We start from the raw sequence: 26,562 nt of genomic DNA, 5'->3' as shown, positions 1-26,562 counted from the left end.
CGGTCCTCCCTGCGCCTGGATGAGCCAGCCTGCGGGCGGCTGTCGGGAGGCTGATCGGGTGCCGCAGGCCGCTTGCTTCTCACACCTGGCCGTGGGGGGCCGGGGTGGGGGGACGCGTGACCCTGGCCTCCACTGGCCCCGTGACTTGATCTGAGCGCTCGGGTGGGACACTGGGGCCTGGCCTGCCGTGCGCGACGTTATTCCCAGCCCCTCCCGCGGTCTTTGGGCTGCTGCTCTCTGCCCCTCCATCCTGGAGGGTGCTTCTGTCGGCGCTCCAGCTGTGGCGGAAGCCAGGGCCCCGCTGGTCCTTGCTCCGCATCCCCTGGGCCCGCCGGGGGCCCTCCCCCCCGCGCTCCTCCTCAGCGCCCAGAGCTGGGTCCCGTCCTGACCTGCTTCACTGCTCCCGCTGACCGCACTGTCCTGGCCTTGAGGACAGCGGAGAGGGCGCTGTGTGGGCCCCCACGGGGCGAGGTGGCTGTCGGGGGATGAGGGTCTCAGCCTGCCCGGGGCCGCTTGGGCTGCTGAGCCAACATCCGCCTTCTTCCCTGGGGTTAGCGGTCTGCTCAGCGGGGCCACGTAAATACTGTTACATTATTGATGGAAAGGGCAGAAATGTTGTTCTCAGTGTGTTTCCCCTGCATTGCTGTCCCTGCACTTTAACTAATGGTGACTTCAATGACATCTGTGCCAATTTAGGATTAATGGTGATGCCACTTCGCAAAGGTGAAGGCGGGGGCCACAGTCCGGCTCCTGTCTCGTAGTGATGAGCCTGGCACCAGGAGCGACCTTGGAGAGGCCTGTGCTTCTGTGGGGCTGCTGGGCGTGTTGGGGCGGGAGGCATCGGGGTGGCCTAAGCACCGTGTGCTGAGCTCCGTCTCAGTTTGAGCTCTCCATGCTCCTGTGTGTGAATACCCAGGTTTCTAAAAAATTTTATCGGAGTCTAGTTGATTTACAAGGTTGTGTTAATTGCTGCTGTACAGCAAAGTGATTCAGTTATACATACATATACATTCTTTTTCATAGTCTTTTCCATTACGGTTTGTCACAGGATATTGACTATAGTTCCCTGTGCTATACACTAGGACCTTGTTGTTTATCTATTCTGTATATAATAGTTTGCATCTGCTAACCCCAAACTCCCACTCCGTCCCTCTCCCACCTTCCTCCCCCTTGACAACCAGAAAGTCTGTTCTCTGTGTCTGTGAGTCTGTTTCTGTTTTGAAGATAAGTTCATTGGTGTCATATTTTAGATTCCACATATGAGTGTTATTATATGATATTTGTCTTTCTCTGTCTGACTTACTTCACTTAGTATGATCATCTCTAGGTCCATCCATGTTGCTGCAAATAGCATTATTTCATTCTCTTTTTATGGCTGAGTAGTATTCAACTGTGTATATGTACCGCATCTTCTTTATCTGGTGACCACCCGGTTTTGACAGAAGATGTAGATGGCATTTCTCCCTAAATCCTGTGCGCCCAGAGTCATACTCGGTGGCCGGCCCCGTCGGGGCATCTGTCCTTATCCAGCATAGACTGTTTCACCAGGACTCGGTTAAAAAACATCAGTCTTATTTGGGGAGGAGCTTTTTGTATACCTTGGAAAGAAATGTAATGTTTCGATTAATGTATTTATTAAGCTGTAACTCTGACAGAAGCAGGAATTAGTCATCATGACCAGAACAGAAACTCCTCCAAGTGTAAAGATAATAAGTGATTCCAATTACTTCTGGGCACATTTGGGGCCTCTTTGCACAGGGTCTCCGGGCTTTCAGCTGAAGTACCTGGTGGACCCTGGATTCCTGAGACCCGGGGAGCAGCGCTGGTTCGCCCGCTACCTGGCCATGCAGACCCTGCAGATCGACATCTGGGACGGAGACTCCCTGCTTCTCATCGGATCCGCCGCCGTTCAGATGAAGGTAGCGTTTCCCCGTGGTCCTTCCTGTGCGGTCTGTCGCCCGGCAGTGTGGGCCATCGTCCAGCGCTGGGCATCGTCCAGGGGCCTGGCTTCTTGGTTCACAAATTCAAAACACTGCCGAGTCCTCTCCTTCCCCGAAGGAAAGGATGTTCACAGAGTCTGAACTCGATCTGCTAGGTTACATCCGTCCAGTTATCAGTTCCTCCTGTGAACCGACCCACCAGGTGACGTCACCTCTGCTCCCTTGACGGTGAGGATGGATGTTCCCTGAGAGCAGCTCGGGATCGGCCTTGTTCCGCAAGAGCCTGGCCGGTCCATCAGAGGTGTGCCCTCAGGACGGAGGACAGGATGAATGAATGATGGGGTGGGAAAATGTTTCCTGATGCCCGGTCTCAGTTCCATGAATTGTGCTTCTCTCGTTCTAACTAGAATCAGAAGCTAATTCGTTTTCTAACTGTGCTTCCCATTCTCCTCATATTCTAAAACTGAAGTCCATGCATTAATTCAATTTTCTTCCCAGGGTTTCTCCCCAAACCTTCCCTTTCGTGTGACCAGGACCCCAGAGGGTCACCGTGGGGTCACATGGCGGCCTCTGGGCCGGGCACTGGGCCACATCCACTTGCCGACATGCCGTCCCGAGAGTTTTCCTCCCTGCCTTGAGGTGGACGGGAGAGAGGATACAGCACCATCGCTGCAGCTCTGCAGTCTCTCTGACCTTCATTCACTTTTCCTTCATCCCACACAGCTATTTCCCTTCTGGATTCCAGCCACGGGCCCCCTTGGTTTCCCTTCCTGAGCCTTGCATGGCTGGTCACTGAGGCCTGCAGATCTGGTCCCCTCCCCTCTTGCTCCTCAGCACCCCGGCCCGCGAGGATCTCATGACTCCTGTACCGCAGTGGCCCCCGGCCCCGTGCTCCCCATCCTCTGGGGGCCGCCTGCTCCTCCGTCCCTCCCTTCCTCTGGCGGCTGACCCGGGCTGTAACTGTCGCATCCACCGGGGCTCAGGGCCCTTCCCTGAGGGGCTGAGGCCCTCAGGACAGTGGAAGGAGCCGGGGGGCAGTGGGCAAAGAGTTACGGGGCGGGGTCACAGCTGGTGAGGACTCAGCAGGTGTCGGCTGATGTTCTCATTCCTCAGGACCCCCAAGGTCGTCATGGATGTTGCCCGTCTGTCTCCTACACTGGCCAGTGATGCCATGGAGGGTGGGAATGGGATGGCCACTGACGCCTCCCCAGCAGTGTCCTAGGCCACCGTGGGTAGGGCATGGCTGAGAATGGATGAATAGAAGGAGGGAGGGAGGGGTGAGGCGAAAGGCAGGAGGGGCGGAGCGGGGCGAGGCGAGGGGAGGGAGGGGCGAGTGAAGCGAATGGAGTGGTTATTTGATCTCATCCTCCACGAAGAGCCCCTTCAACAAGTGCTGTCAGGTTTACTGACACAGAATTGGTTTAAATAAAATGGAATTTTACTTTTTAAAAATAAGCAAGTCTTCACGTTAACATCTATGTAGAAAAGATGGAAAATTTGTGCAAGTCCAGGTCCTGAGCTGTCAGGTGCTTACGTGCGCTTCTGTGGGTATTTCCTGCGTTTCCAGACGCATCACAGCTCGTCGCACTGCCCCCCGTTGTTGGACAGTTAAGCGCCTTTCCTGGGGGAAACACTGCAGGGAACATCTTGGAGTCATGTTGGCTCACCTCTCCAGCTCAGTTCCTGAGCGGTGACAGCGCCAGCATCGCTGGGGTCTCGCGGTGGTCGCTGCCGGTGCCTGGTTGCCCCCCAGCTCCGCTGCGGTGTCCTCCGCCCGGCCCTGGGACTGCTGCCCTGATCCCCGTGTCCAGCAATGAAGCCGAGGCCCCAGGTCGTGCTGGGACCAGGCTTTCAGCCCAGGTCTGACTCCATCATCTTCTCCCCAAATGAGAACGCCCCAAAGCCGCATTTCCGAGTCACGGGTGCGCAAATGTGGAGCCTCGGGCAGGGGGCCCAGGGGCCCGGCATGGCGCTCTTCCCAGAAGATGACCAAGGCGCCTGAGGGTGGGAAAAAAAACCTCTGCAGTTTCCTAGGCGAGACGCGATACCCTGTTTTTATTGGCATCACTGCTCCTGGGGCAGCCGGGCGTCGCTTCTTGCCTTGACTGGCCACCCTCTGGAGGGGTCTTCACCCCGTCTGGCTGCCGAGGCTCCTGGACCGTGAACGTGTTGGCGTTATGTGGACAAGCGCTGCTGAGCAAGCAGGTTCTCCGGAGCTGGAAGCCCCAGACCCGCTCAGGAGGGATCTGGTCTGGGCGTGTCCGCCCCAGAGACAGGCAGAGGACAAGTGCTGGAGGGACAGGGCCCGAATTCCAGAAGCAGGACCTGAACCTGGCCCCGCACTTCCATTTACGGGTGGCAGTCAGGAGGCCTGGTGACGTGCCCAGGCCTCCCAGGAGAAGGGGCCCAGCCTCCCTCCCGGCCGGCCCCACTCGCTCTTGGGCTCAGGAGAGTTCCGAAGGGTTAAACTTGATTAGCAGAGAAGAGTGGGGTCGGAAAGGACCCTCTTGACACAGCTCCGTCTGCCCCGCGGCCCCTCCTCGGACCTGCTGCCTGCCTTTCTGCCACACTGACGCCCCCTGTGTCCCGCCCGGGCCTGGCGTGCCCCACCCCTGCCTGGAGGCACATCTTCGTCCTGAGGGGCCCAGTGGAGGCTCCTCGGGGCTCCCGCCGACGCGGAGCTGGGCTTCCTCAGCATCCCCCCTTGTTCTGCGCCGTGTTCTCATCTTCTCTGCGCGGAGGGGGCTCCATGCAGGTGGCTGCCAGGCCCGCTCGTGCATCCCTGGGGTTTGCTCAGTGGGTGAATCGGGATGCACTTTGTTAAGGATTTGGGGGAAAGACCCGACAGCAGGGACTTGGGTTTTCAGAAGCAGATAGCGCCTGCCTCGGCCGCCCTCTGACCGGTCCTTTCTCCTCCGCAGCACCTCCTCCGCCAAGGGCGCCCAGCTGTTCAGGTCTCGCATGAGCTTGAGGTCGTGGCGACAGAGCACGAACAGGACACCATGGTGGTGAGTGGAGACGTGACCAGGTTTGGCTGCGTCAAGCCCATCAACGTCCACACGGTGGTGAAGGGCCGGCTGCACCTGACCTTGGCCAACGTGGGTAAGAGTCCCTGGCAGCTTTGCTCTTGTTCCTGGGTGGCTACTCTTCTTCCCATTTGGGGCGTGAGCCCCCTCAGGACAGTGGTCACATCGTGGGCATCAGCACTCAGTAGGAATTCAGAAGAGCTCTCGTTAGCTTGACTACTAATTATGCCCTTGACTGCTGAGCATCTGTCCTTCATCACCGAGCATCTGCCCTTGACCACTGAGCATCTTCCCTTGACCCCCGAGCATCTGCCCTTGACCACTGAGCATCTGTCCTTCATCACCGAGCATCTGCCCTTGACCACCGAGCATCTGCCCTTGACCACCGAGCATCTGCCCTTGACCACCGAGCATCTGTCCTTGACCACTGAGCATCTGTCCTTGACCAATGAGCCTGTCCTTGTCCACTGAGTGCCTGCCCTTGACCACTGAGCATCTGTCCTTGACCACTGAGTGCCTGCCCTTGACCACTGAGCCTTCCCCTGACCACTGAGTCTGCCCTTGACCAATGAGCCTTCCCTGGCACCGGTTGTTTGGTGTTCCTGATTTCTGGTCGGGGTTTGGTATTATTAGCTGTCTCCGTCTTGCCCACGTTTTATTTCTGGTACCATCCATGGGGCATCGCTGTGACGATCCTCAAATAAGATGACTGGTTTCGGGAGAGAGTTTCATCTGGAGTTTCAGCTCATAGCACTGCCTCATTGTGGAGGAGAGAAGAGAGAACTGTTCCTAAACTTCCGCACCACACAGCTTGGGAACAGAGGGGCAGAGGGACGTGCTTGTTCAGAGCCGAGCACCTTGACCTTACGTCAGATGGTGTCCCAAGGGCTGCTCGTCAGAGACGCCGAGGAAAGCCCCAGTCCTCCTTCCATGTGGGCAGGAGGCTGGGGCTGGGTGTTGCTGGGATGGTCCTGCCTGGACATTCTGGGGGCTCCACTGAGGCCCCTGATGGGACAGGGGACGTTAGGCCAGGCATGCCTGCCTGTGCCCGCCTCAGGGCAGAGGCCGGTGTGAGCCCTCGTGGGGCTAGTGACAAGCCCGCTCCATCCCCCTCGAGGGGACAGAGGAAGGATTGAAAGCAGGACAACACCAAGCCATCTGAGGTTTCTGGACTCAAACCTCTGTCGTTTTATTGGGGAATTTTCCATTCCTTACAGCCCAGCCTGATTTTAGACCTCGAGCCCCGTGGGCCATTTCCACCTGTGCCGAGAGCGCGGAGCTGGCAGAGCTGGGACAGAGCGGCAGGTGTGAGCGCGGAGCCCGTTAAGCCAGGTCTGGGGCTTCTGCTCCCGTGTTTACAAATGTAGGATCCAAGGCAGCCTGGAGAACAGACAATATGGAAACGGCAAAACTCAATTAGGTTCTGGAGAAATAAATGAGCTGTGTGTGAGAAGCAGACATTATTCAAAAGCGCCTACGGCTGAGGGGAGTTGCTAGAAGCATTCTGCTTCCAAGATTGTGTTGGTTATTTTTATTTTTAATTCACCAGCCCACAAATGTGCAGTGATTCCAGATTTTAAAATCTTATCTTCAGAAGAAAGATTAGCTCCATTATGCGTTATCTTAAATTGTCATTTTCATACGTTGCCTGCAAGAGAGAGATAAGCTCGTGGGAAGGAGCCTGAGATACCCAGCCTGGGAGGCCGTGAGGCAGAGGACAGATGCCGCGCGCAGCACGCTTGTACGACGCGGCCGCACCGTGCTTTCCTCTGTACATTCTGCAGTTCTTGAACAAAAAAAAAGCGTCGTGGCTTTTGTTTCTTTTTGAAACTGGTTGTTCTGCAGCGCGCAGCAGGCGCGGGCCAGCAGATGGGGTGCTGCCGTGCGGGCCTTCAGGGTGACAGAGGCACGGTCGGCGCCTGCCCGGATGGGGCCCCGCCTCTGCATTCACAGCCGCGGATCCAGGCATCTGTCACCCACGCCCAGGTCTCCTGTGACTCTTTCCGTGGGAGAGGGCCGTCCTCGTGCTTGGCGACTTCTCGGCTCAGGCGAGCTTTTTGACGCCGTCTTTTTGCCAGCCTCTTCTGAGGCTTTACGGGGTCATTCATCATTTAGAGATCCCAAGAGCCCCTTTCCTTTCTTTGACCCCGTGATCCTGGCTGTGCGTGTGGCCACGGCTCCCCTGGGAGCTCCGCTGCCACTGTATCTGCAGGTCTCCCGTGGGGCCTCCCTGGGGAGGGCAGGCTGCCCTGACCGCCGGCTCACGGTCAGGTACCGGGGCTCTCAGGGTGTCTCCCCCGAGGCGTGTTTGGGCGCAGACGTGTGCAGAAGGGCACAAAGGCCTTGGAACAGCATGACACTCGAGGGCCTGACAGGAGAGTCTGCGACCATCCCAGAGCCCGGGGCCGGGCCCCCTGGAGACCTGCCCTGAGCGTCTCGAGCCCCGACTTGTGGTGGGAAAGCAGAGGTTAGACAGAGGAGAGTGTGGACCTGGAGAGCAGGGAGCTCGAAGGAAACGGGCCTCTGCCCACCTGCCGTTTCTCTGCTGCAAAACGAACTCCGACCTGAGAGTGGAAAGTGGGGTTGTGGGCGGGGATCCGGGTGAGTGTCATCGACTCTGTTCTGGTACTTATGTCTCGTGCGGGGCGGGGGGTGTTTTTCGTTCAGGTCACTTGTGTGAACGGAGAGTGAGGAGTCCCAGCTCACTGCCACCTTCCAGGTCGCGGGTCATCTCGAATGACGGAGCCACCGGCTTCTCGGGAGGTGGCCTTCTCACGCCCGGGGCTCCCAGGCGTGAGTGGAGAGACCGAGGGGCCTACGGGTGGAGGCTGGGGGTTGTGCTCGGGGCGGTGGGCGGGCGGTGGGGCAGAGCGAGAGGTGGAGGGCCGCGTGTGTGTGCGTGTGTGTGCGTGCGTGTCCGTGTGTGCGTGTGCAAGAGCACACGCGTGCGCCTGTGTTGTGGGGCCCTGCCCTCTGGATCTGGGGGCCCGAGCTGTGGCTCCGCCTCCGGCTCAGTGACCTGCAGGCCACGTCGAGTCACTGCGTTTGTCAGCCCAGCGCTGTCTAGGCTGGGCCCTGGGGAAGCCGCCGGTGTTACTTGGTGGAGATTACAGTCCTAGGAGTGGCGTTTGTTTTCGGGTAGCTGCTCCTCCCCAGGGGAAAGGGGACAGGAGGAAAAGGTCAGGATGAATGTAGGCTGTTTTTTAAAAACTAATTTGAAACTCCCCATGTTGGGGAGAAGAGAGGCTCGGGAGATAAAGACCTGGGCTTGTGAAAATATCGCATAACACGGAAGTTTTTCCGTCCCCTTTCAAATGACCCCCCAGACCTGAATGTAAAATACTTGGCATTGGAATGAAAAGTGTGAGGTGCCCTTTGAGGAGCAGCCCCCAGAGGTTGCAGGTCATCTCATGTGAATCGGAAACTGCCATGAGCGTCTTGTGTTGATGGCCCTTGACTTTGTTGGTCTTGAACCTGTGCCCTGGGTGGGAATTCCAGAGCTGCGGGGGTCAGGACTGGGAGGCCTTTGGTGCCATCTTGGAAGGTCTCCAGAATCCCACGAGTCCCCTGAAACTCCAGCCCAAACTTTATGGGTCCTTTAATGACCCATAAAACTTTAATGGCCAGCTTCCTCATTTTAATGTTGAAAAAACTGAGTCACAGAGGTCAGGTGACATGGCCGGTTGTGTGGTTAAGGGTGGTGAACTTGGGCTAGAATCTGGATTTCCTGCTTTGGGGCCAGTGCCTCCCCATCCCCAGCTGGTCCCCTTGGCCACCAAGAGAATGGATGGAGAGCTGGCTCCACGGAGCAGGGAGTGCCTCCCATCCCCCCCCCCCCCCCCAACCAGGGACAGGTACGAGAGGATTTGTAAAACCCGTGGCCCGGGGCCTGGCAGGTCGGGGGCTCCTCTGGGCAGCGCGGGGAGTTGTGACAGCGAGGGTTTGCTGAGGGATCCAGAGCCTCTGGAGTCATCAGTCTTCCAATCCCTATTTTGGTCAAAACCAGAGGGCTGGGCGCTCCACCAGAAGCCATGTCTCCACCCCCCGGGCAAGGTTCTGGAAGCAGGAAGTTGTGCCAGAGTTTCGCAAGGCGCTTCCTGGCTTCAGCAGTGTGGTCCTACACGGTCCCATCACCCCCACGGTCGGGGTGATGCAGTCTGAACACACAAGCCAGTTGATCACCCCCCCAGCCTGGCTCGTCTCCCACCCTGGCCCCTCCACTCGGGACCGGGGGCCTCGGGCTGCTTGAGCCCGATGCAGGTTGGAGCTCCCGTTCCCATGGAGCTGGACCCCAGACACACGAAAAGTGCCCTTTTGGGGTGGCCACTTGAGACGTCTGCGCCATCTCAGGGCACCTGAAGAACCTGGAAATAGCGCTTGTTTACGTGTGATGGAAGGAGAGGTGGCGCGTGAGGGGAAGCTGCTTCACCATCACGTGGAGCACAGCAGCAGGAGGCAGAGATTCTCCAGGGCGGGGAGGGGGCTCCAGCCGGCGGAGTTCAGGCTCGCGCATACTTCCCATGGTTCTGGGGGTGCCTGAAGGAAGGACATGATGCTAAGTTGGGGTGTTCCCTCTCACCTGCCGCCTGTGCTGGGTTTACTGATTGTCCGGGAATCTCACGTGTCAGCTTGTGACGTGGCACGTGCCACGTGTGCATGTCAGTGGCACAGCCAGTGATGGGAGGGAGAAAGTAGCTCTCCTGCCTGCCGGGGCCTGGCCTATCGTGGCTTCTGTTTGTCGGCTACACAGCTTTCCTGTGGGTCTAGGCTTCGAGTAGAACCCCCGAAGGAGATGGTGCTCTGGGGGCCCAGCCAGCCAGAGGCAGCCGGGTGCAGAGAGGAGAAGCTCTGGGCTCCACCCACCCCGGCTGGCCCGGGCCCTCAGGGCACAACTCATTGGAGCCCCCGATTCCTGATCTGAGCTCGGGCCTCCTGATAACCCGCACCCAGGGTGGGTTTGAGGACCTGACAGGACAGCGTACCTGAGAGCCCGGACAGTGTGCTGGGCATCGGGGGTGCTTGCTGGGGGGCTGGGGGTGAGCAGGGGCGCCATCCTGGGCGAGGGCGTCTGGAGAATCCTGAGAGCCTGAGCTTCTACAGCGCTGACCTTCTCCCTAGCAGACCCCCTAGTGGGCATTAATACATTTGTATCTAAGCACCGAGACAGAATCCCTTCTATGTGAGAGGCTGGTAAGGGAGGGACGCCGTGGAGGGAGGGTGTGTCATTTCCACCTTTACCAGCCTCTGAGGGTTTATGAAAAGCTGGAGGCTTGGCTCTGGAGGGCGTGGAGCCGTGGCTGCTTAGAGAACGTAAACTCTGACCTTTAACCTCTGGCCCTCTCTTTGAACCTTCCAGCAGTGAAAAATGTGGTGCAAGCGCAGAAGCTGGCCGACGTGGACAGTGAGCTGGCCGCCCTGCTCTTCTCGCCCCCGTGGCCGGGGACCCCGCGGCCCCAGGGCGCCGGCCGCGAGGGGGACGCCGTCCGCAGGCGCAAGATGGAGCGCATGCGGGCCGTGCACCTGCGGGAGCGCGGAGCCGAGCCCGGCCGCTGCGGGCTGGGCGCGCTGGTGAGGCTCCGCCCCCGCGTCCTCGGGAACGCCGCGGGAGCAGCCCCGCCCCCGCCCCGCCCCGCCCCGCCCCGCCCCTCTCCTGCGGGCTCCCTCATCCTCCTGCCGCGTCCTGGTTACAGAACATGTGACCCGACCTCTCAGCCACCGAGGGAAGTTTCCAGGCCAGAATTACTGGCGCGCTTTGTGTAAAAGCTGACTCCTGGGCTCCCCTCCCTTGGTTGGGGGGAGTGTCCTTGGAGCCTAGGCTTTTAAGAAAGCTCCGACGGGGATTCTGAGGGCTCCCCAGGTGTGGGGAGCAGAGCCATGAAAACGTTTACATCACGAGTTGTCAGAGTGATCGATCTTGCCAGAATTCCCACCTGAGACTAAAAATCTAAATAAGACCTAAGAAGCGGGAGTTTACGGGATAAGGAAGCCACAGGGGCCTGAGGATCCTTTACATTGAGGCAGGCGGGTGTCTGAACAGACGCCGTCCTTCTCAGGGGCCAGGCCTGTGCCCATGGCCTGGCAGACACAGGCAGTGGCCGGCCTTCCCCTGGTGCTCGCAGAGGTGGGCCGTGGAGGGAGGGAGACAGAAATAAACCACCAAGCAAAAGACCATTCAGTCCAATTGGTGGGGGGAGGAGCAGAGCACAGTGGGAGGGGCCCAGACAGCCGGCTGGACCAGCGGGTCCCGGGCAGAGGGCGGCAGAGTCTTGCTGGCCGAGGAGCAGCGCTGTGGCTGTGGGGACGCCCTGAGGGGAGGCCGGCCGTGGGCTGGGCTTGGGGCAGGCCTCCTCCCCGGCCAGCACCCAGGCTGCTCCCTCCTCGGCAGCCTCTGAGGCTCCGCCCGCTGTCAGCCGGGGACACAAGCGGCTCCCGCGTCTGGGGGGTTGGGCCCCGCGCACGGCAGGTCCTCAGCCCGACAGCTGCCGGTGGTGTTAGCATCATTGTTATTATGATTCATTTGGCTGGTTTCCTCTTATTTGATATGTTCTTTTTAATTTGTTTATTTTTGGCTGCGTTGGGTCTTCGGTGCTGCACGCGGGCTTTTCTCTAGTTGCGGCGAGCGGGGGCTACTCTTCGTTGCAGTGCGCGGGCTTCTCATTGCAGTGGCTTCTCTTGTTGCAGAGCACGGGTTCTAGGCACGCGGGCTCAGTAGTTGAGACACGTGGGCTCAGTAGTTGTGGCTCGCGGGCTCTAGAGCACAGGCTCAGTAGCTGTGGCACACGGGCTTAGTGGCTCCACGGCATGTGGGATCTTCCTGGACCAGGGCTCGAACCCGTGTGCCCTGCATTGGTGGGCGGATTCTTAACCACTGCGCCACCAGGGAAGCTCTGATATGTTCTAATAGAGAAATCAACAGGTCAGAACCCTCATTTTGAATACAGCCGTGAATTTGGAAGTAATTGGATTTCCAAATTCAAGAAGAATTTCCACTAAATTGTAATGATTTCCTGGGTTCATAGCCCTGGAGAATTTTGAGGTGAAAGTAACTTGATGTATCAGATATGCGGTAGTCTCTCTCCCTTCCAGCTTTCTCAGCCTTCCTTGAAGAAGGGATGGGAGTTCTATGGAATCAGTGGGTCCTTGGGAAGAGAGTCGACAGGAGCCGTGTCCCGGCTGGCCCTGCACGCGCGTGGTGAGCGTGTGGAACCGTGTGTGACCTCTTGTGCGGGGGGGAGGCCGAGGGCAGCTGGGGTGCAGCTTTCTCTCCCTGATGGTCAGATTCGGGGGAGGCTGAGGGTCTCGGGACTTCCTGGGGGAGGTGGTGAGCCTGGGGCCAGGAGCACAGAGTGTGGGGCTGACACCTGCTTTGGAATCCCTGTGGTGCCCTGGGACAGTCACAGCCTCCCTGTGAGGGTCACTCGGCTTAACCTGTGTGCAGTGCTCAGGACGGCGGCTGCCCTAGCGACAGCGGTCAGTCCCTGCGTCCTCTCTCCTCTGCGTACCCTCTACAGGGACACCCCAGCAGCTCCGGGATTGCCCCTCACGCTAGCAAATTGGTGGCACTAGTCCCACGTTCCATGTTGTCAAAACATGCCAAGTGCCACGGAAGAGAGGACTTTACTTTCCAGAAATGCCAGCACGTGGCCCACGGGTCTCCCTGCCCATCCCTGGACCTGTCACGGGGCCACAGTGCGAATTGCTGCCTCTTGGGGTCTGAGGGGTCCAATACGTGTCATCACCTTTGCCTGCATGGGTTTCAAATTAAGAAAGAAGACAAGTCTATGGCAGAAAGAGACCGAAACAGCACCTCTGTTTTACTGGTGGCTCTAGTCATTGGTAAAGCTGTTGCTGGAGGATTGGCTCGCGTCTGTACAAGGCTGAGCCTGCGGTTAACGGCAGCCTCGCGCAGTCTGGGTCATGCCAGGTGCCCCCACAGGTGGATCCTTCTTTCCAGCCTTTCCACCTGGCCAGGGGCCATGCGGGCACCTGATGCCCTGGGGCCACACTCTCTCGGCCTGTGGCGTTTAGCCACCAGGCCTATGGAAAACCAGGGAGTGGCCGTCACGGTGCCCGCCCGGGTGGTCAGTCTGATGGGCCAGTCCTGTGCCCACCTCCATGTGGCCTGTCCCCTAGGGCCCTCGTCCCAGGGCCTCTAACTGGTGGGCAGTACAGGTTGTGTCCCTGGCAGGTCAGAACAACCCGCTGTCTCAAGTCGAGGTTGAAAAGCCGAGCTCTGTCTGTTTCTCACCCTAAATTACATCTGGCCGTGCCGCCCAGCCCAGCCTGGTAGAGGCTCCATCCCGTCGAGAAGCTCTGATCATAAAGTGCCCACATAGGGAGGCCTCAGATGTCAACATGACCACCCTCCCGTTTTTAAATCCCCAGGGAGAAACTAAAAGCTCAGCTTCAATTCCCCTGTGGGGGAAAGGCCAAAGCTTTGGATGTTGGAAAGTCAGTCTCCAAAATAATTTAAGTGAGAGGTCAGATTCGGTCCTCACCTTCTGAGTTAGAGTCCGAAGGCCTTCAGGTGCCTGGGCCTCCTTGGTTTAGAAGGCCCTCAGTGCCCAGCTGCCTCCCTAGCACGTGGGCATGCCTTCTAGGTCTTGGGCTTGCAAAGCCTCCGACGGGCCTCACTTTTTACTGCAAGGCACCCGAGAAAGATAAGCCTGTCCCCAGCCTCTAGAACACATCTGGGGTGGCCAAGCCCATTGAAACATAAGGCATTTAAAGAAGGAGGTGGACGAAGGACCCACACTGAGCCCACCAAGGCAGCGTGCCTGGGTCTGGACCCTGGCCCAGCTTGCGGTCAGTCAGGCCCGGCCGCAGCCCCTCCTGGGGACTCTGCTCGCAGACAGGGCTCCCGCCGCCACGCCGGAGGCCTGGCCGGTGAGCCGGTCACCCGCCTTAGTTTGGGGACCATTCTTCCCTCTTTTATTGGTAGCTTCTGCTCTTAATTCCCACTGTGCCCTGGTGGGTGGTTGGAGTCTCAGGGGCATGTGGGCAGAGCCCGCCTTCCACGGGTACAGCACCTGTGGGCAGAGGGAAGCTGGGGTGCTGTAGACGGGCAGCCCCATTCCCTGTCCCCTGGAGCTGTAGGTGGCCAGTCCCAACCGACCCCGTGTCGGTGGTGGGGGGGGTGGTGATTCCAAGGAGATGTGGTGTTTGGGGCGGGTGGGGAAGGGGCCAGAGAACAGCCCCCAAGCAGCAGGGCACCCGGGACCGTGGCCCCGCTTCGGCCCCTGTGTCCGCAGGCCCAGCAGAGCATCCGTGCCCAGCACGCTCGGGACCTGCAGCTCATCGCCGCCTACCGGGAGCGCACCAAGGCCGAGAGCATCGCCAACGCGCTGAGCCTGGCCATCACCACGCGGCACACCGTCCGTGCCACGCTGGGCGCCGCCGAGTTCTTCGAGTTCGCTCTCAGGAACCCCGACAACACGCAGCACACCGTGACCATTGCGATCGACAGCGCTGAGCTCAGGTGGGAGGGCGGGGCGCCCCCTCGGGCCCCCAGCCCCGCCCGAAAGCCGAGCTGGTTTCACCCTCGCGGGTCCTGGGACCGACCGGGAAGGACATTGTGCCCAGCGCCGTCTCCCCTCCCTCCAGCCTCATCCTGGACAGTCGGGAGTGGCGGTACTTCAAAGAGCTGACCGGCTTGCACACGCCCCTGGAGGAGGACATGTTCCACCCGCGGGGCAGCCTGACCCCCCAGCTCTTCCTACGCCCCCGGGAGATGGTCCACATCCCCTTCAAGTTCCAGACCTTCTCTGCGGGTCCGCGGGCCTCGGCACAGGTGGGGAAGGCCATTCTTCCCGTGCCGAGGGGGCTGGCTGGGCACCGGGGAAGCCCATTTGCCAAGTAACGTGGGAGATGGGGGCCTCCTGCCATGCGGTGGGAGGGTTAGTCTTCGGCCGTCCCCCGCCCCACCTGCCCCTCCACACGTCCTGGCACCTACGCTGTGCCCAGCGGCCCCGTGGCTCACCTGTGCTCAGGAAAGGCTGGACCACCTCCTCTTCATTCTCTTTGCTAAATTGGTAAAAGAGCCTTTCTTAAACCTCAGAAGATCTAGTGTTTTCTAAACTCCCCAGTTACTGCCGTTTGCCCGCTTCTCACGTAGCGTTTGCTCCCCAACGTGAACCGCAGAGACTCGGGGGTTTCACGTCAGGGTGTGAGCGAGCGCGGGCTCTGGTAGGGCGGACGCGGCGTGCGCGTTTCTTCCTGACCTTGTGAGTCAGCTCTGTAGGGCAGTGGTCATCACGGAGGCGGGCGTGAGAGGCTCACAGGTTTCAGTGCAGGCTCTTTGGATGCACTTTTGGGGCAAGAGGTCATCAGGACCGTGATGAAGGTGTCAGACCTCTGGCTTCGGGTGGAGCTGGGTTACAGGACCTGACCACCGCCCCCTGTCCCCACTGCTCACACGGCCTCTGCTTCCTCTTTGGGGCGGTGGGCTGGTTAATAACAGCAGCCGCCTGGGGTTCACTCTGAGCATAAATGAGACCCTGGAGCCCTGGGCCCAGGGCAGCAGCCATTCCTACAGGTAGAGGCCCCACTGGTAGGAAGAAGTGCCTGTCACCCTGGGCCTCCGTCTCATGACCCGGGGGCTCCCTGGTTTCTCGCAGGCCTCTGCTGAGCTGAGATTCGAGAAGGACACGGACGCTGGGTCACCTCGTAAGTCCAGCACGATGCCCACCAAACACGCCAAGGTAGGCGGGCAGACCGCCCATCCGATGTTCCGAGGTCTTGCAGTGCCAGCCAGGGGTCTTGTGAGAGGACCAGGTGAAGCGCGTCATGGGTCCTGCTGTTTGTTACTTCTGGTAAATAGGACTCAGTCCCACTGCCACCTCAGGGGCGGCTTATTTGCAGGGCACACTTATCAACCCCCTGCCTGCCGATGGGATGTCCTTAGGGGAGCTTGGGACACTGTCGTTTTGTAGGAATTTCTGAAGTTTTCTTGTTGTTGTTTGTTTGTTTGGTAGACAGATGCCTTTTGTAGGAGGTTGAAAGTAAAAACAGAAACACTTTTACCCTCCACCCACCACCCCCCCAGGACAGATTTCGGTGCCGTCCCAGACTGAGGACCTGGCAGCCCTGTGTCCACAGCCCCATCCTCGGGGGAGATTTGCTGTGTTTTACTTAAATGTGGAGCCGCAGCTTTGCCTTTGTCTGAGGAATATGTCGGCTCTTTATTTAGGGCTATAAATTAAATCTGAGAGGCTAATACATTTTTCCTTACATGAGTTTGGAGTTTTAAAACAAATCCCAGATATCTTATTCAGCGTGTATCTCTAACAGATAAGGACTTAAAAAAAAAAACAAAACCGGGCTATGTGACATCACTGCCCCCAAATTAGTAACAAATCCTCAGGACGGCCCGATGTCCAGTCCCTGCTGGTCACTCATCGTATCACGGTCGGTTTGTGGGAGTTGGGGCCCGCTGTCCTCGAGGCTCTGTCTGTGGCGACGCTGGGCGTGGGCCGGCCTCCGTAGGCCAACCACGGCTTCACGTGCAGAGGCCGCGGCGGGTGGCTGTTCTGGTAGCCGACGTGTCCGCTAAGGATCCACTGCCCACATCCATTATCCCACCAGGTGGAAAACGGTGAAATCCTCTCACTGTTCTTGTACTTACTAGCTGTGACTCTTCTATAAACAAGAGCTTTCCCCCATCAGCCGTTTGGTTACCCTGAATATATTGATACTTAATACCAGAAGGTCAGGATAAATGTTGGGTTCTTTCCCTTTATTTATCAATTTTAAAAATAATGAAATGTGCCCTGGGAACATCCAAAGATGGTCAGTTTTTTGGGGGTCTTATTATGAACTCATGGTTTTATATTTGCTGTGTGGCAGGCACTGGGCTGTAAAACTGTCCTCTCTCTGGCCATACCTTTCAAGTCAGCGCCTGTGCCTTTTTTTTTTTTTTTTAAACAACTCTTTATTTTGAAAAGATCTCAAACTTAGACAAAAGTTATAAGAATAGTGCAAAGAGCTCCCATGAATTATTTACCCAGATTTCCCAGTTGTTGACATTTTACATTTGCCTTATCATTCTGTGTCTATATTTATCCCTATTTTTTTCTGAACAATTTGACAATAAGTTATGGACAGACTGCCCCATTGTTCCATGAAACTTAGAGCTCATATGGCCTGAAAATAAGGCCACTCTGCTCCATCACCACAGTAGAACCGGGGAAATCAGGAAATGGGCACTGATACAATCTCATCACAGACCCAGCTTGCACTTTACCAAATATCCCAACACTGGATCCCTCACCCACCCAGGCTCCCACGGTGCGTCTGGTGGTCCCGCCCTAGCTTTCCTTGCCTCTCACGCCCTCGGTGCTTTTGAAGCGCACAGGTCATTTCTGCTGCCTGCCGCTTAGTCTGGGTTTGTCTGGTGTTTGCTCGTCGGTGGGTTCAGGCTGTGCATTCAGGGCAGGAAAAGCACAGACGTTTTGCTGTGTTCTTCTCAGAACCTCTTATTGGGAGGGACACAACGTTGATTTGCTCTATTACCAGTGATGTTAATTTAACTCTCTTATTTGGTTAAGATGGTGTCTGCCAGGCTCCTTCAATGTAAAATCAATTAAGAAGTATTTTATAGTTGATAATTAGAAAGTAATGGGTAAGTATTTTGTCGGGAGATACTCAGGCTCTGTAAATATCCTGCTCCTCATTCAACTTCTGCAGCTAGTTTTAATATCCGCTGATGCTTCTTTTGTTTTTAACTAAAGTAGAGTTGATTTACAATGTTGTGCCAGTCTCTGCTGTACAGCACAGTGACCCAGCTGTACACATAGAGACATTCTTTTTAAAATTTCTTCACTGATGATTCTTGCATGATGGTTACCCATGGGTGACTTTCAGATTTCATCATTCCTTCCATGTTCTAAGTGAGGCAGCACTTGGCCTTCATCCGTTCACTCCTGAAATTTGTTTGTCACCATTATGGACCATGAATTCCTGTTTCATTCAGTGGGTTGTAATTTGTTCCTGTCTTTCTTTGTTTTGCTGCTCATATTGTCCCTGGCCCACTGGTGGCTTCGGCTTCAAGCTGGCCCCTCTGTCCTTTTGACATGTCCCTGTCATTCTTGGAGCACTTCCTTCGTGCCCGGCACACAAGATGTTCCAGAGTCATCTTACATTTTCCTGCTCCATTTCTGGAATCAGCCGTTTATCTAAGGCTTCTTTTAGTGGTGAATGGTGTTTAGAAACTAAAGTCTGGGTGCTGAGCGTGCTCATTACGACAGGGGTGCCTTTGCTTCCGGTCCTTCTGAGCAGAGAGAGCTAAGGAGTGTATGTCTGTGTGTGTGTCTATGTGTGTCTGTGTGCACGACAGCTAAATAAATGGCTGGTCATTGTAGAGTTGAAGTCCCAGCGTAGCAGTGAAATTCCGGCAGGAGTGTCAGGGCACAGCTGCCGGGGATGAGGGTGCAGTGGTGGGGCTCGCCTCCCAGCAGATGTGGGAAGAGACACGCGGGGCAGTGGCTTTCAGGTGATGCTCCAGGAAGGCAGAAGCAACACTGTGGGTCGCTTAAAGACCCAAAGAGGGGAGAATGGTGAAGAAAAACGGGAGACGGTGATCACAAGTTCAGGAGGGGCTCCCTGGGGCGGACGGGCAGGGTGCTGAGGGCGCAGAGGGTGAGCAGTGTGCACCGCGTGCCTGTTCCAAGCCCACAAGCCCTCGTGTGGGTCCTGATGCCGTGCCACCTGCTCTCCCGGCAGGTTCTGTTCCGCGCAGGCAGCGGCAAGCCCCTCGCCGTGCTCTGCCTGACCGTGGAGCTGCAGCCCCACGTGGTGGACCAGGTCTTCCGCTTCTACCACCCGGAGCTCACCTTCCTGAAGAAGGCCATCCGCCTGCTGCCCTGGCACACGCTTCCAGGCAGGTCCCGCCGTCCCCACGGCTGGCATTTGGCAGGTTCAACAGGTGGAAAAGGCTTCTCCCCAAGGGTGACAAGTGGTGTCCTTACGTCATCCTGCGATGCTCTTTAACAACACAGGGCACAGCTGTAAATTCTGCCACTCGCCTCAGTCGTTTGATCGTTTGACATGGTGATCTTCTCACCTCCTCCGAGATGACAGGCGCCCTTGGCAGGCTGATTCCATTCTGAAATCCACAGCCCTGGGAAGGTTGCCCGGCCTCGGGTGTCAGGCTCTGCTCTGGCCTCAGTCCTGAGCCTGGAGAGCTCTCCGGGCTCCCCTCCACCTGCTGATTCATTTCCAGCTGGTGCCTTTAGAACAGATCCGAGCCTTTCACGTCTGGCACTGGCTCCATGGCGCCCCCGCTTCCTTTTGGTTAGTCTCTTGGGGTGAGTCCCCGGGGAGGCGGCTCGGAACGGAAGGGCCAGTGTCCACGCAGGCGGCAGTGTCCATCCCCCAGCAGGGTTCACTGAACACCTGTGATGGCCCAGGCTTTCGGGAAAAGACATTTGTCGTGATATTCCCCACTCCAGGTGCTCCCGTGGGGATGCCCGGTGAGGACCCCCCGGTCTACGTACGATGTAGTGACCCGAATGTCATTTGCGAGACCCAGAACATGGTAAGTTCTGTAGCGCCCTCCCGGGAAAATCCTTCCCCGCCAGGCCCCGCCCACTATCTGCACCCCTGGTCTCCTGCAGCCTCTTCATTTGAGGGTTTTGCTTTAAGTGGTTTCTTTCTAAGATGCTGAAGGGCTACTTTGACATCCTCATGAGAGCTTTATGAATGAGTTTTCATTTTTTCTGCTAGCAGATCACTTCCTTGATTATCTGAATTTAAATTAAAAAAAAAAAGACATGAGGCAAACTGAATAAAGTGAGTGGTGATTAAGGCACTTATTAATTGCCTTTGTGTAAGGATAACGGCCATAATCATATTATGATTGGTTAGGAAACTGGGTAAAATCTCCTGTAGAATATAATTATTAAACTCAATATGAAATCAAGAAGTTAATGATTTTTCTCTTTTGCAGTGACAAAAATAGTGAATTCTGATGAGTACAGAAAATGAAAAACGTGTTAGGGGGGAGGGGGCCTGGTTCACACCTGCATTTGCTTCCTGCGGACTTGGGGGGCCGGGGTCAGAGCAGAGAGGCAGTGGTGTGGCCGTGACGTGCCTCCCGCTGTCTGGCAGGGCCCCAGGGAGCCCCGAGACGTGTTCCTGAAGGTGGCCAGTGGCCCCAGCCCAGAGATCAAAGACTTCTTTGTCACCATTTATGCGTGAGTACGTGGGCCCTGGTGGTCTGGAGGGTGGGTAAAGGGGGTGAGGAGGCAGGCTGGGGACTGCTGGTGGCAATGGAAGTGGGCCAGCCCTGTCTGCCTCTAAACTTGTGACGGGGCTGGGGGCCATCGGGCCTTTGGCCACATGAAGTGAGGTTCTCAGACTGGCCGGGGCATTGCAAGGGCGCCTCTGCTCAGAGCGGCACCACAGCCTAAGGGACATGTCGGGAGCCCAGCCAGGAGAGAAACTCGAGGCTGCTTCTGCCCCAGCACAGTGCCAGGACGGCCCAGGCAGCCCTTGTCCCTGGGGTCCCCTCCCCGAGTCCGAGGGAATGCAGGCAGCGGTCCTGCCCAGGCCCCCCAAGGGGAGGTGGAAGGTGGCATCATTTCCTTTGATGCCCGAGGACTGGGTGAAATGACCCCGGTCCCTTTACCTTTTCCTATAAGTCGTATCTCCCAGCCCTCAAGACCCTTTAAAACCGGTGCAGGCTGGAGGGTTTGGTGCAGCCCACTTGGGAACGGGCGGGGGTCTCCTGTGCTGAGTGCCCACCCGGCTGAGGGGCAGCGCCAGGCCTACACCTGCTGTGTGGTGGCCGCAGAGTGTTGTCCTGACGGCCCGTGGGCAGGTGATGCTGAACCCCATTTACAACCAAGGGTCAGTGTCCTCGGGCACCAGGCAGCTAACGCGGGCCCCAGGCTCAGGCCCACGTGACCTCCAAGCCCACGTCCTCATCCACTCTGTGCTGCCCGTGGACTTTGCTCCAGGCCTGGTTTGGGATTAAGCTGGCCTAGGTGCACATCTGCAGAAGCCCACGTTGCCATGCCTCCAGAGTATCTGTTCAGGGTCAAAGTCACGCAGAGGCCGCAGCCCCGCCTGAGAGCTTCCACCTCAGAGGGAAGGTGGCCGAGCGGGTGACGGCGGCTGGGCCCCAGCCCGCCCTCCTGGCCGCCTTTTCAGCCTCCTCGGGGCTCCTCTCCCGCGGTTGGTGTACTGCCCTCACCCGACCGTGAGTGGCTTCTGCCCGCGCAGGGACCGCTGGCTGGCGACGCCCGTCCAGACCTGGCAGGTCCACCTCCACTCCCTGCAGCGCGTGGACGTCTCCTGTGTCACAGGCCAGCGGACCCGCCTGGCCCTTGTCCTTCGGGGGATGCAGACAGTTAGGAAAGTGAAGGCTTTCAGCTCCCACCCGCAGGAGCTGACGGTATGGCCTTCGGCGGGGGTGCGTGGGGTTGGCTGTTGGGTTTTGTGGGTGTCCCCTGGCCCCTCCCCATCCTTGCCCACCCCGGGGAGGGGGTGGGAGCTGGGCTGCGGCCTGGTGGTCGGTCCTGAAGACTTTGATAGAGTCTTCATTCAGATCCCCTTTATCAGATGTGCCGTTGTGGGATGAGAGACACGTAAGCCCTGAAGGTGAATTTGTAGAATTGTTGGGAGGTAAATATTAACAGATAACTCTGGAATCAGTGCGGCTGCAACCGTACATCTGGATAACGAGGGTGACACGGACACCCTGCCAGCAGGCCAGGCTTCAGAGCTGGGGCTGTAAGCTCTGTCTCTCCTGAGGCCACTCTGACACTTAGAGCGTCGCGCTGTGTGGGAGGGGACTCGCCCCGCACAGATGGGGGCACAGACTGTGACCCGCAGGCATGGGTGCTGGTGGTGAGGTCCGCTCTGGCCTCAGATCGGGCCTTCTTACCTCTGACCCCACGCAGGCCAGGGGACCTCCCGCCCAGCACAGGGGTTCCCCTGGGACCCGCTCAGCCCCTGGGCTGCGCGCCCTGGAAACCCCTCGTCTGCACGACTCGAGGGGCTGCCTCCCGACCTGCTTCTCCTCTGTTGTTCCTGAAGACGGACCCCAAAGGCGTCTTCGTGCTGCCCCCTCACGGGGTTCAGGACCTGCATGTGGGCGTGAGGCCCCGCAGGGCGGGCAGCCGCTTCGTGCACCTCAACCTGGTCGACGTGGACGCCCACCAGCTGGTGGCCTCGTGGCTCGTGTGCCTCTCCTGCCGCCCACCCCTCATCTCCAAGGTCTGACGTGAGACGCGCTGGGCCACGCGGTTCGGGTGGTGTGTCCTGTGACCTGGCCTGCCCAGATCCAGGCCGGCGTTTCCTCCTCCTGGCCCCTCTGGCTGGGGGCCTGGGGGGTGGGTGTTTCCTCCTGTACCGTGAGCCCCGCGACCGGGAACTCGGGGGGCTTGTCTGCCGTATTTATCCAACGTCTGGGGCCCAGGAGTGCAGGGCAGACTTGGGAAGAAGTGGCTGGAGAAGGAGCCCGGGGCCAACCCCTGCCCTCCCCACAGGCCTTTGAGATCACACTGCCTGCCGGGGCCGGGAAGGGCGCCAACAAGCGCATCACCTACACCAACCCCTACCCCTCCCCGAGGGCCTACCGCCTGCACAGCGACCACCCGCGCCTGCTGCAGTTCAAGGAGGACGCCTTCCAGGTGCGGGGCTGCACGGGGTGGGGGGCCTGGGCGCTGCTTCTCCCGGGACCCTGCCTTGGGGGCGTCAGCAAGTCCTGGGGGAGCACGGCCTGTGGCCCCCAGGGGCACCCTCTGCTGAACTCTGCCGGGCCTCTGACCCAACACCCAGGCCCCGGCGGGGGCAGCCCTGGGGGCGACCTTCCCTGCAGTTTTGCAACAGTTTTATCCAGACTGCCTGGCAAGTTAGGCCTTCATCTCCTGTGACTCTTTCAGGGAAAGTGAGCAGCGGCTCGGGCGGACCCGGGTCTTTCGCTCGGTGGAGGGTTTAGTGACGCGTCTCCCGGGGCTTGGGAGGAGCAGCCGTGAGGGCTTCGACAGTAACACTGGGAAGCTTGGTTCAGAGCATGAGTGTATGTTCTGGGGCCTGCGAGCCTGGGGAATGTGTGTTTGCCTGCGTGGAAGCGGCTGGAAGAGAGAGAGAGAGGGGTCGGCGGGGTGGGCGCTAGGACGGCGATGCTTCTTGCCAGGTCCGGGGAGGCGAGACCTACACCATCGGCCTGCGGTTTGCGTCCCGTCAGGAGGCCGGGGAGGAGGAGATTCTGATTTACATCAACGATCACGAAGACAAAAACGAGGAGACGTTTTGCGTGAAGGTCATCTACCAGTAAAGGAGCGGCGGGGGCCGTCCTGCAGCTGTTCGGGGTCAGGCGGCTGCCTCGGAACTCGGTACTGTGGACTTGGCCGAGGGAGGGGGGTTGCCGTGCCCCTAACCGTTTGCGATGCTCCCACCCGGTCAGGCTGCTGCCGGTACCACCCGCGTAGCAGCCCCACAGGAGTCCTGACCGTGAACATGCGCGCCCGCTGTACCCGGGGCCCGTTTCTCTCTGCGGCACATGGAGGATTGTCACCGTCTGTGACGTTAGGATTTACTGTCAGCAAAATGTATTTTCTGAATCATTTTAAATGATAAAATTATGTTTTTTAACTGAGTTTTATACAAACACTGTATTATTTGCTATGTAATTTTTTTTATGCTGGTATTATTATTTCACATCTTTTAAAAAAGTTGTACGAAATACTAAATTTTTACACGTTTTCTCTTTTGGCAGTTTTCTTGAGCGTTTTCTGCTGTTTTCACCATTGTCAGAGTTTTCTGTCTGCAGCCTAAGCTTCCTTTTCCCTAGAGGATGACGTTGCCGAGGGACAGTCAGGTGGCCCATGGTTTGTGGCCTCTGGGAGAGTCTGCTCAGTCCTGACCTGAGGGGAGGGCAGCTCTGACCTCTGCTTCTGTTGTCACCTCTCCTGCTTTGATTCTGGTCCCCCTGCCTCCCTTTGTAAGGCCCCCGTGATGACATTGGACTTACCTGGAAGATCCAGGACAACCGTTCGTCTTAAGATCCTTAACTCCATCCCCTTTACCACGTGAGGTCACCCAGTCACGGAGTCCAGGGATCAGGTCGGGCCGGCGGGGAGGGGGCATTGTACCGCCCACCCCCATCCTGTTGGCCAGAACCTAGTCACTTGGCCACACCCAGCTCCAAGGGGTCTCAGAAATGTTGTCTTTCTTCCAGGTGGTCCTGTGTCCAGGTGACTTTGGGGGATGGTATCCCTAGCGGGGGGAGAGGGGGAAGGTTTAGCGGGGCAGCCAGTCATCTTTGCCCCAGCGCTGCTGGTGGGGATGGTGAGAAGTGGGCGGACGGGGAGCACCCCAGGGATGGAATCGGCAGGGTAGGTGACGGATTAGGGCTTAGAAACAGAAACTTTACCTTCAGTCTGTTGGAAAGATGGACAGAAAGGAAGCGTGCTGTCCCAGCCCCGGGGTGGTGAGGAGACAGCAGGGTGGTGGCCAGCTGTGCGCATGTGCAGACGGGAAACCAGACTCCCATGGAGAGCAGCCCATGATGGGGGGGTCTCTCTGTACCGTGAACCCAGGGGGGCTCCCCGTGATTGAGAGCAATAGCCGGGGAAATGACCGGGCAGGCTCTTTGGAGAGATGGTCAGGGAGGCGGCTCAGGGTCAGACACACCGTAGACGGGAGCGGGGCATCGGCTGCCCCCAGGGAGCCTGATTTAGACCCCAGCCCCGTCAGCGGGGTTATAGACGGCACCTGCACTGGAACTGAGGCCAACCACCCCACCCCCGGGAGGGGCCCCTGCCCCAGCCGCACCCAGCAGCACCCAGCAGCACCCTGCAGCCTCCTGCCCACAGGTCCTCCCCGCCAGGCGTGAGCCCCCAAAGAGCGGCGTGGAGTTGGATTCTGGGGAAGAGAACCGCCTCAGGCCTATTGACCAGTCTGCAACGTGAGGACCCACCAAAGGGCCCGTCTGTCTGTCGTTCGGATGCTCCCTGTTGTCTCTTCAAGGGCGGCCTCTGCGTTTTGCACGCCTGCCGCGCGCACAGCAAGATCTCAGCTCATCCACGCCCCGGGACAGTCCAGGCCCGGGCCCCGCCACCAGGGACCAGGCCCCGGCGGGGAGTGTTTTAGGAAGGAAGGCAGTTCTGGAGCCTAGTTGCTTGCTGTCCTGGGGGCACACGGTGTGGGGGGGAGGTGGGCAGGGGACGCTTCGCTTTCATCTCCTCCCATTTCCAGATGCTTCCAAGAGCCGGAAAACCTAGGGGCCGCTGCTCTTCCTAGAGGCAGATCCGCTGGGAGTGCACTTCACCCACACGCAGTGGTGGGACCTCAGCGGCTTCCTTACACCACGTCTAGTCTACAAGGCAGAGACTGCAACGGGGGCCGTGCAGGCCTTTCTGTGGCTCAGGCCACCGTCCCCAGCGAGCTGTGCCGAGGCACCGGCACCAGCCCTGCCCTGGCTGGAGGTGGGGTCGGGGGCGCCCCTCCCCACTGTGCCCTGGGGGCCCGCAGGCTGCAGGTGCAGGAGCTGGGGGGGGTGGGGCGCTCGAGGAAGCAGCGGCCGGCCTTGGCGAGAGAGAGGCCATCAGCCAGGGATGCTCGTGTTCTGGCCCTCACTCCCTCGTTAGTTCATTCTTTCATCCATCCGACCTTGGCTGTGGGCGCTCCTCCGGGCTCTGTTTGTGCAGGGGATGCGGACACTGTGGTGCCCTGAGACGGACACCTTCCCGGCCTCAGGTCAGGAGCTGACCTCCTAGGGGGGCTCAGACGATAAAAACTGGGTACAACATAGACGGTCGGCCGGGCGGTGATAAAGTCTGTAAGGGGAAAAGCAGGAGCAGGGCGTGGAGCGGGTTGATGTCAGGAAGGAGGTGACTGAGCGGGTGGTGGGTGAGAAGGGAACAGGAAGGGGTGGAGGGGCCGGGGCAGGTCTCGGGCTTGTGGGCTGCAGGCTGATTCTCGGGTGATGCAGGGGTGACGGGGCTGGGGTGGACAGGTGCCTCGCCTCAGGACCAGCACCGGGGGCCACATTAGTGACCCGCCTTCCCCAGTGGCCACCGCGTCGGTGCCATGGGGGCTGGTGAAGCTGGGCTCAGCTGGTTCGGGGGGCGTGGGGGGCTGGCCATGCTTTTTTAAGTCAGAAAAGCAGGTTCTCTACACACAGAGGATCTTTCCCTTTGCCCTTCTTCCCGTTCCCTCCTCCAAACGCCCTCCCCCCGGGGACTGTGGCCTTCTGGTCACTCTGGCATGTACACCCCTCTCTTCTTGGGCGCTGGTGAGGATTTGAAGCCCCTCCCGGGAGTGAGAATTGGGCACAAGATGGGGGCTTGTGCTTGTCAAAATTTATGCCGTTCTGAGCGTTTTTTTCTTCCCTTTCTTTTTCCTTTTTTTTTTCTTTTCTCACAAAAAAGAGAGATTTAAAAAATTATATTTATTCATCTTGTCTGCGCGGGTCTCAGTGGTGGCACACGGGCTCTTAGTTGCAGCGTGTGGGATCTAGTTCCCCGACCAGGGATGGAACCCGGGCCCCCTGCACTGGGAGCGTGGAGTCTTACCCACTGGACCACCAGGGAAGTCCTGAGAGATTTCTTTTGCGATAAATTTTCAGTGTTAAATAAAAGCCATGGCTG

The 26,562-nt window shown here is 58.3% G+C and overlaps 1 protein-coding gene across 5 annotated transcripts in view; it reads left to right on the top strand.

Moving 5' to 3' along the window:
* NPHP4 (nephrocystin 4) overlaps nt 1-23,674 on the top strand; it is a 140,480-nt gene extending 116,806 nt beyond the window's left edge. Inside the window, exons 18-31 of one of the 5 annotated variants that reach the window (XM_059905402.1) lie at nt 1,759-1,919; nt 4,862-5,042; nt 7,634-7,759; nt 10,326-10,534; nt 14,218-14,444; nt 14,570-14,756; nt 15,583-15,666; nt 18,686-18,842; nt 19,414-19,499; nt 20,072-20,157; nt 21,188-21,359; nt 22,004-22,183; nt 22,456-22,599; nt 23,106-23,674. In XM_059905402.1, coding sequence (XP_059761385.1) covers nt 1,759-1,919; nt 4,862-5,042; nt 7,634-7,759; nt 10,326-10,534; nt 14,218-14,444; nt 14,570-14,756; nt 15,583-15,666; nt 18,686-18,842; nt 19,414-19,499; nt 20,072-20,157; nt 21,188-21,359; nt 22,004-22,183; nt 22,456-22,599; nt 23,106-23,246 — 2,141 coding nt within the window. In that variant the 3' untranslated portion in view covers nt 23,247-23,674. Of the gene's footprint in view, nt 1-1,758; nt 1,920-4,861; nt 5,043-7,633; nt 7,760-10,322; nt 10,535-14,217; nt 14,445-14,569; nt 14,757-15,582; nt 15,667-18,685; nt 18,843-19,413; nt 19,500-20,071; nt 20,158-21,187; nt 21,360-21,867; nt 21,955-22,003; nt 22,184-22,455; nt 22,600-23,105 lie in introns of those variants that run through there. The other 4 variants (XM_059905470.1, XM_059905347.1, XM_059905542.1 and 1 more) reach the window with 4 other exon arrangements.
* Nucleotides 23,675-26,562: the final 2,888 nt, after the last annotated feature.

This window comes from Balaenoptera ricei, chromosome 1, assembly GCF_028023285.1.
Source record: "Balaenoptera ricei isolate mBalRic1 chromosome 1, mBalRic1.hap2, whole genome shotgun sequence".
NCBI classification, from domain to species: domain Eukaryota; kingdom Metazoa; phylum Chordata; class Mammalia; order Artiodactyla; family Balaenopteridae; genus Balaenoptera; species Balaenoptera ricei.
This window is presented reverse-complemented; position numbering and strand designations above follow the sequence as displayed.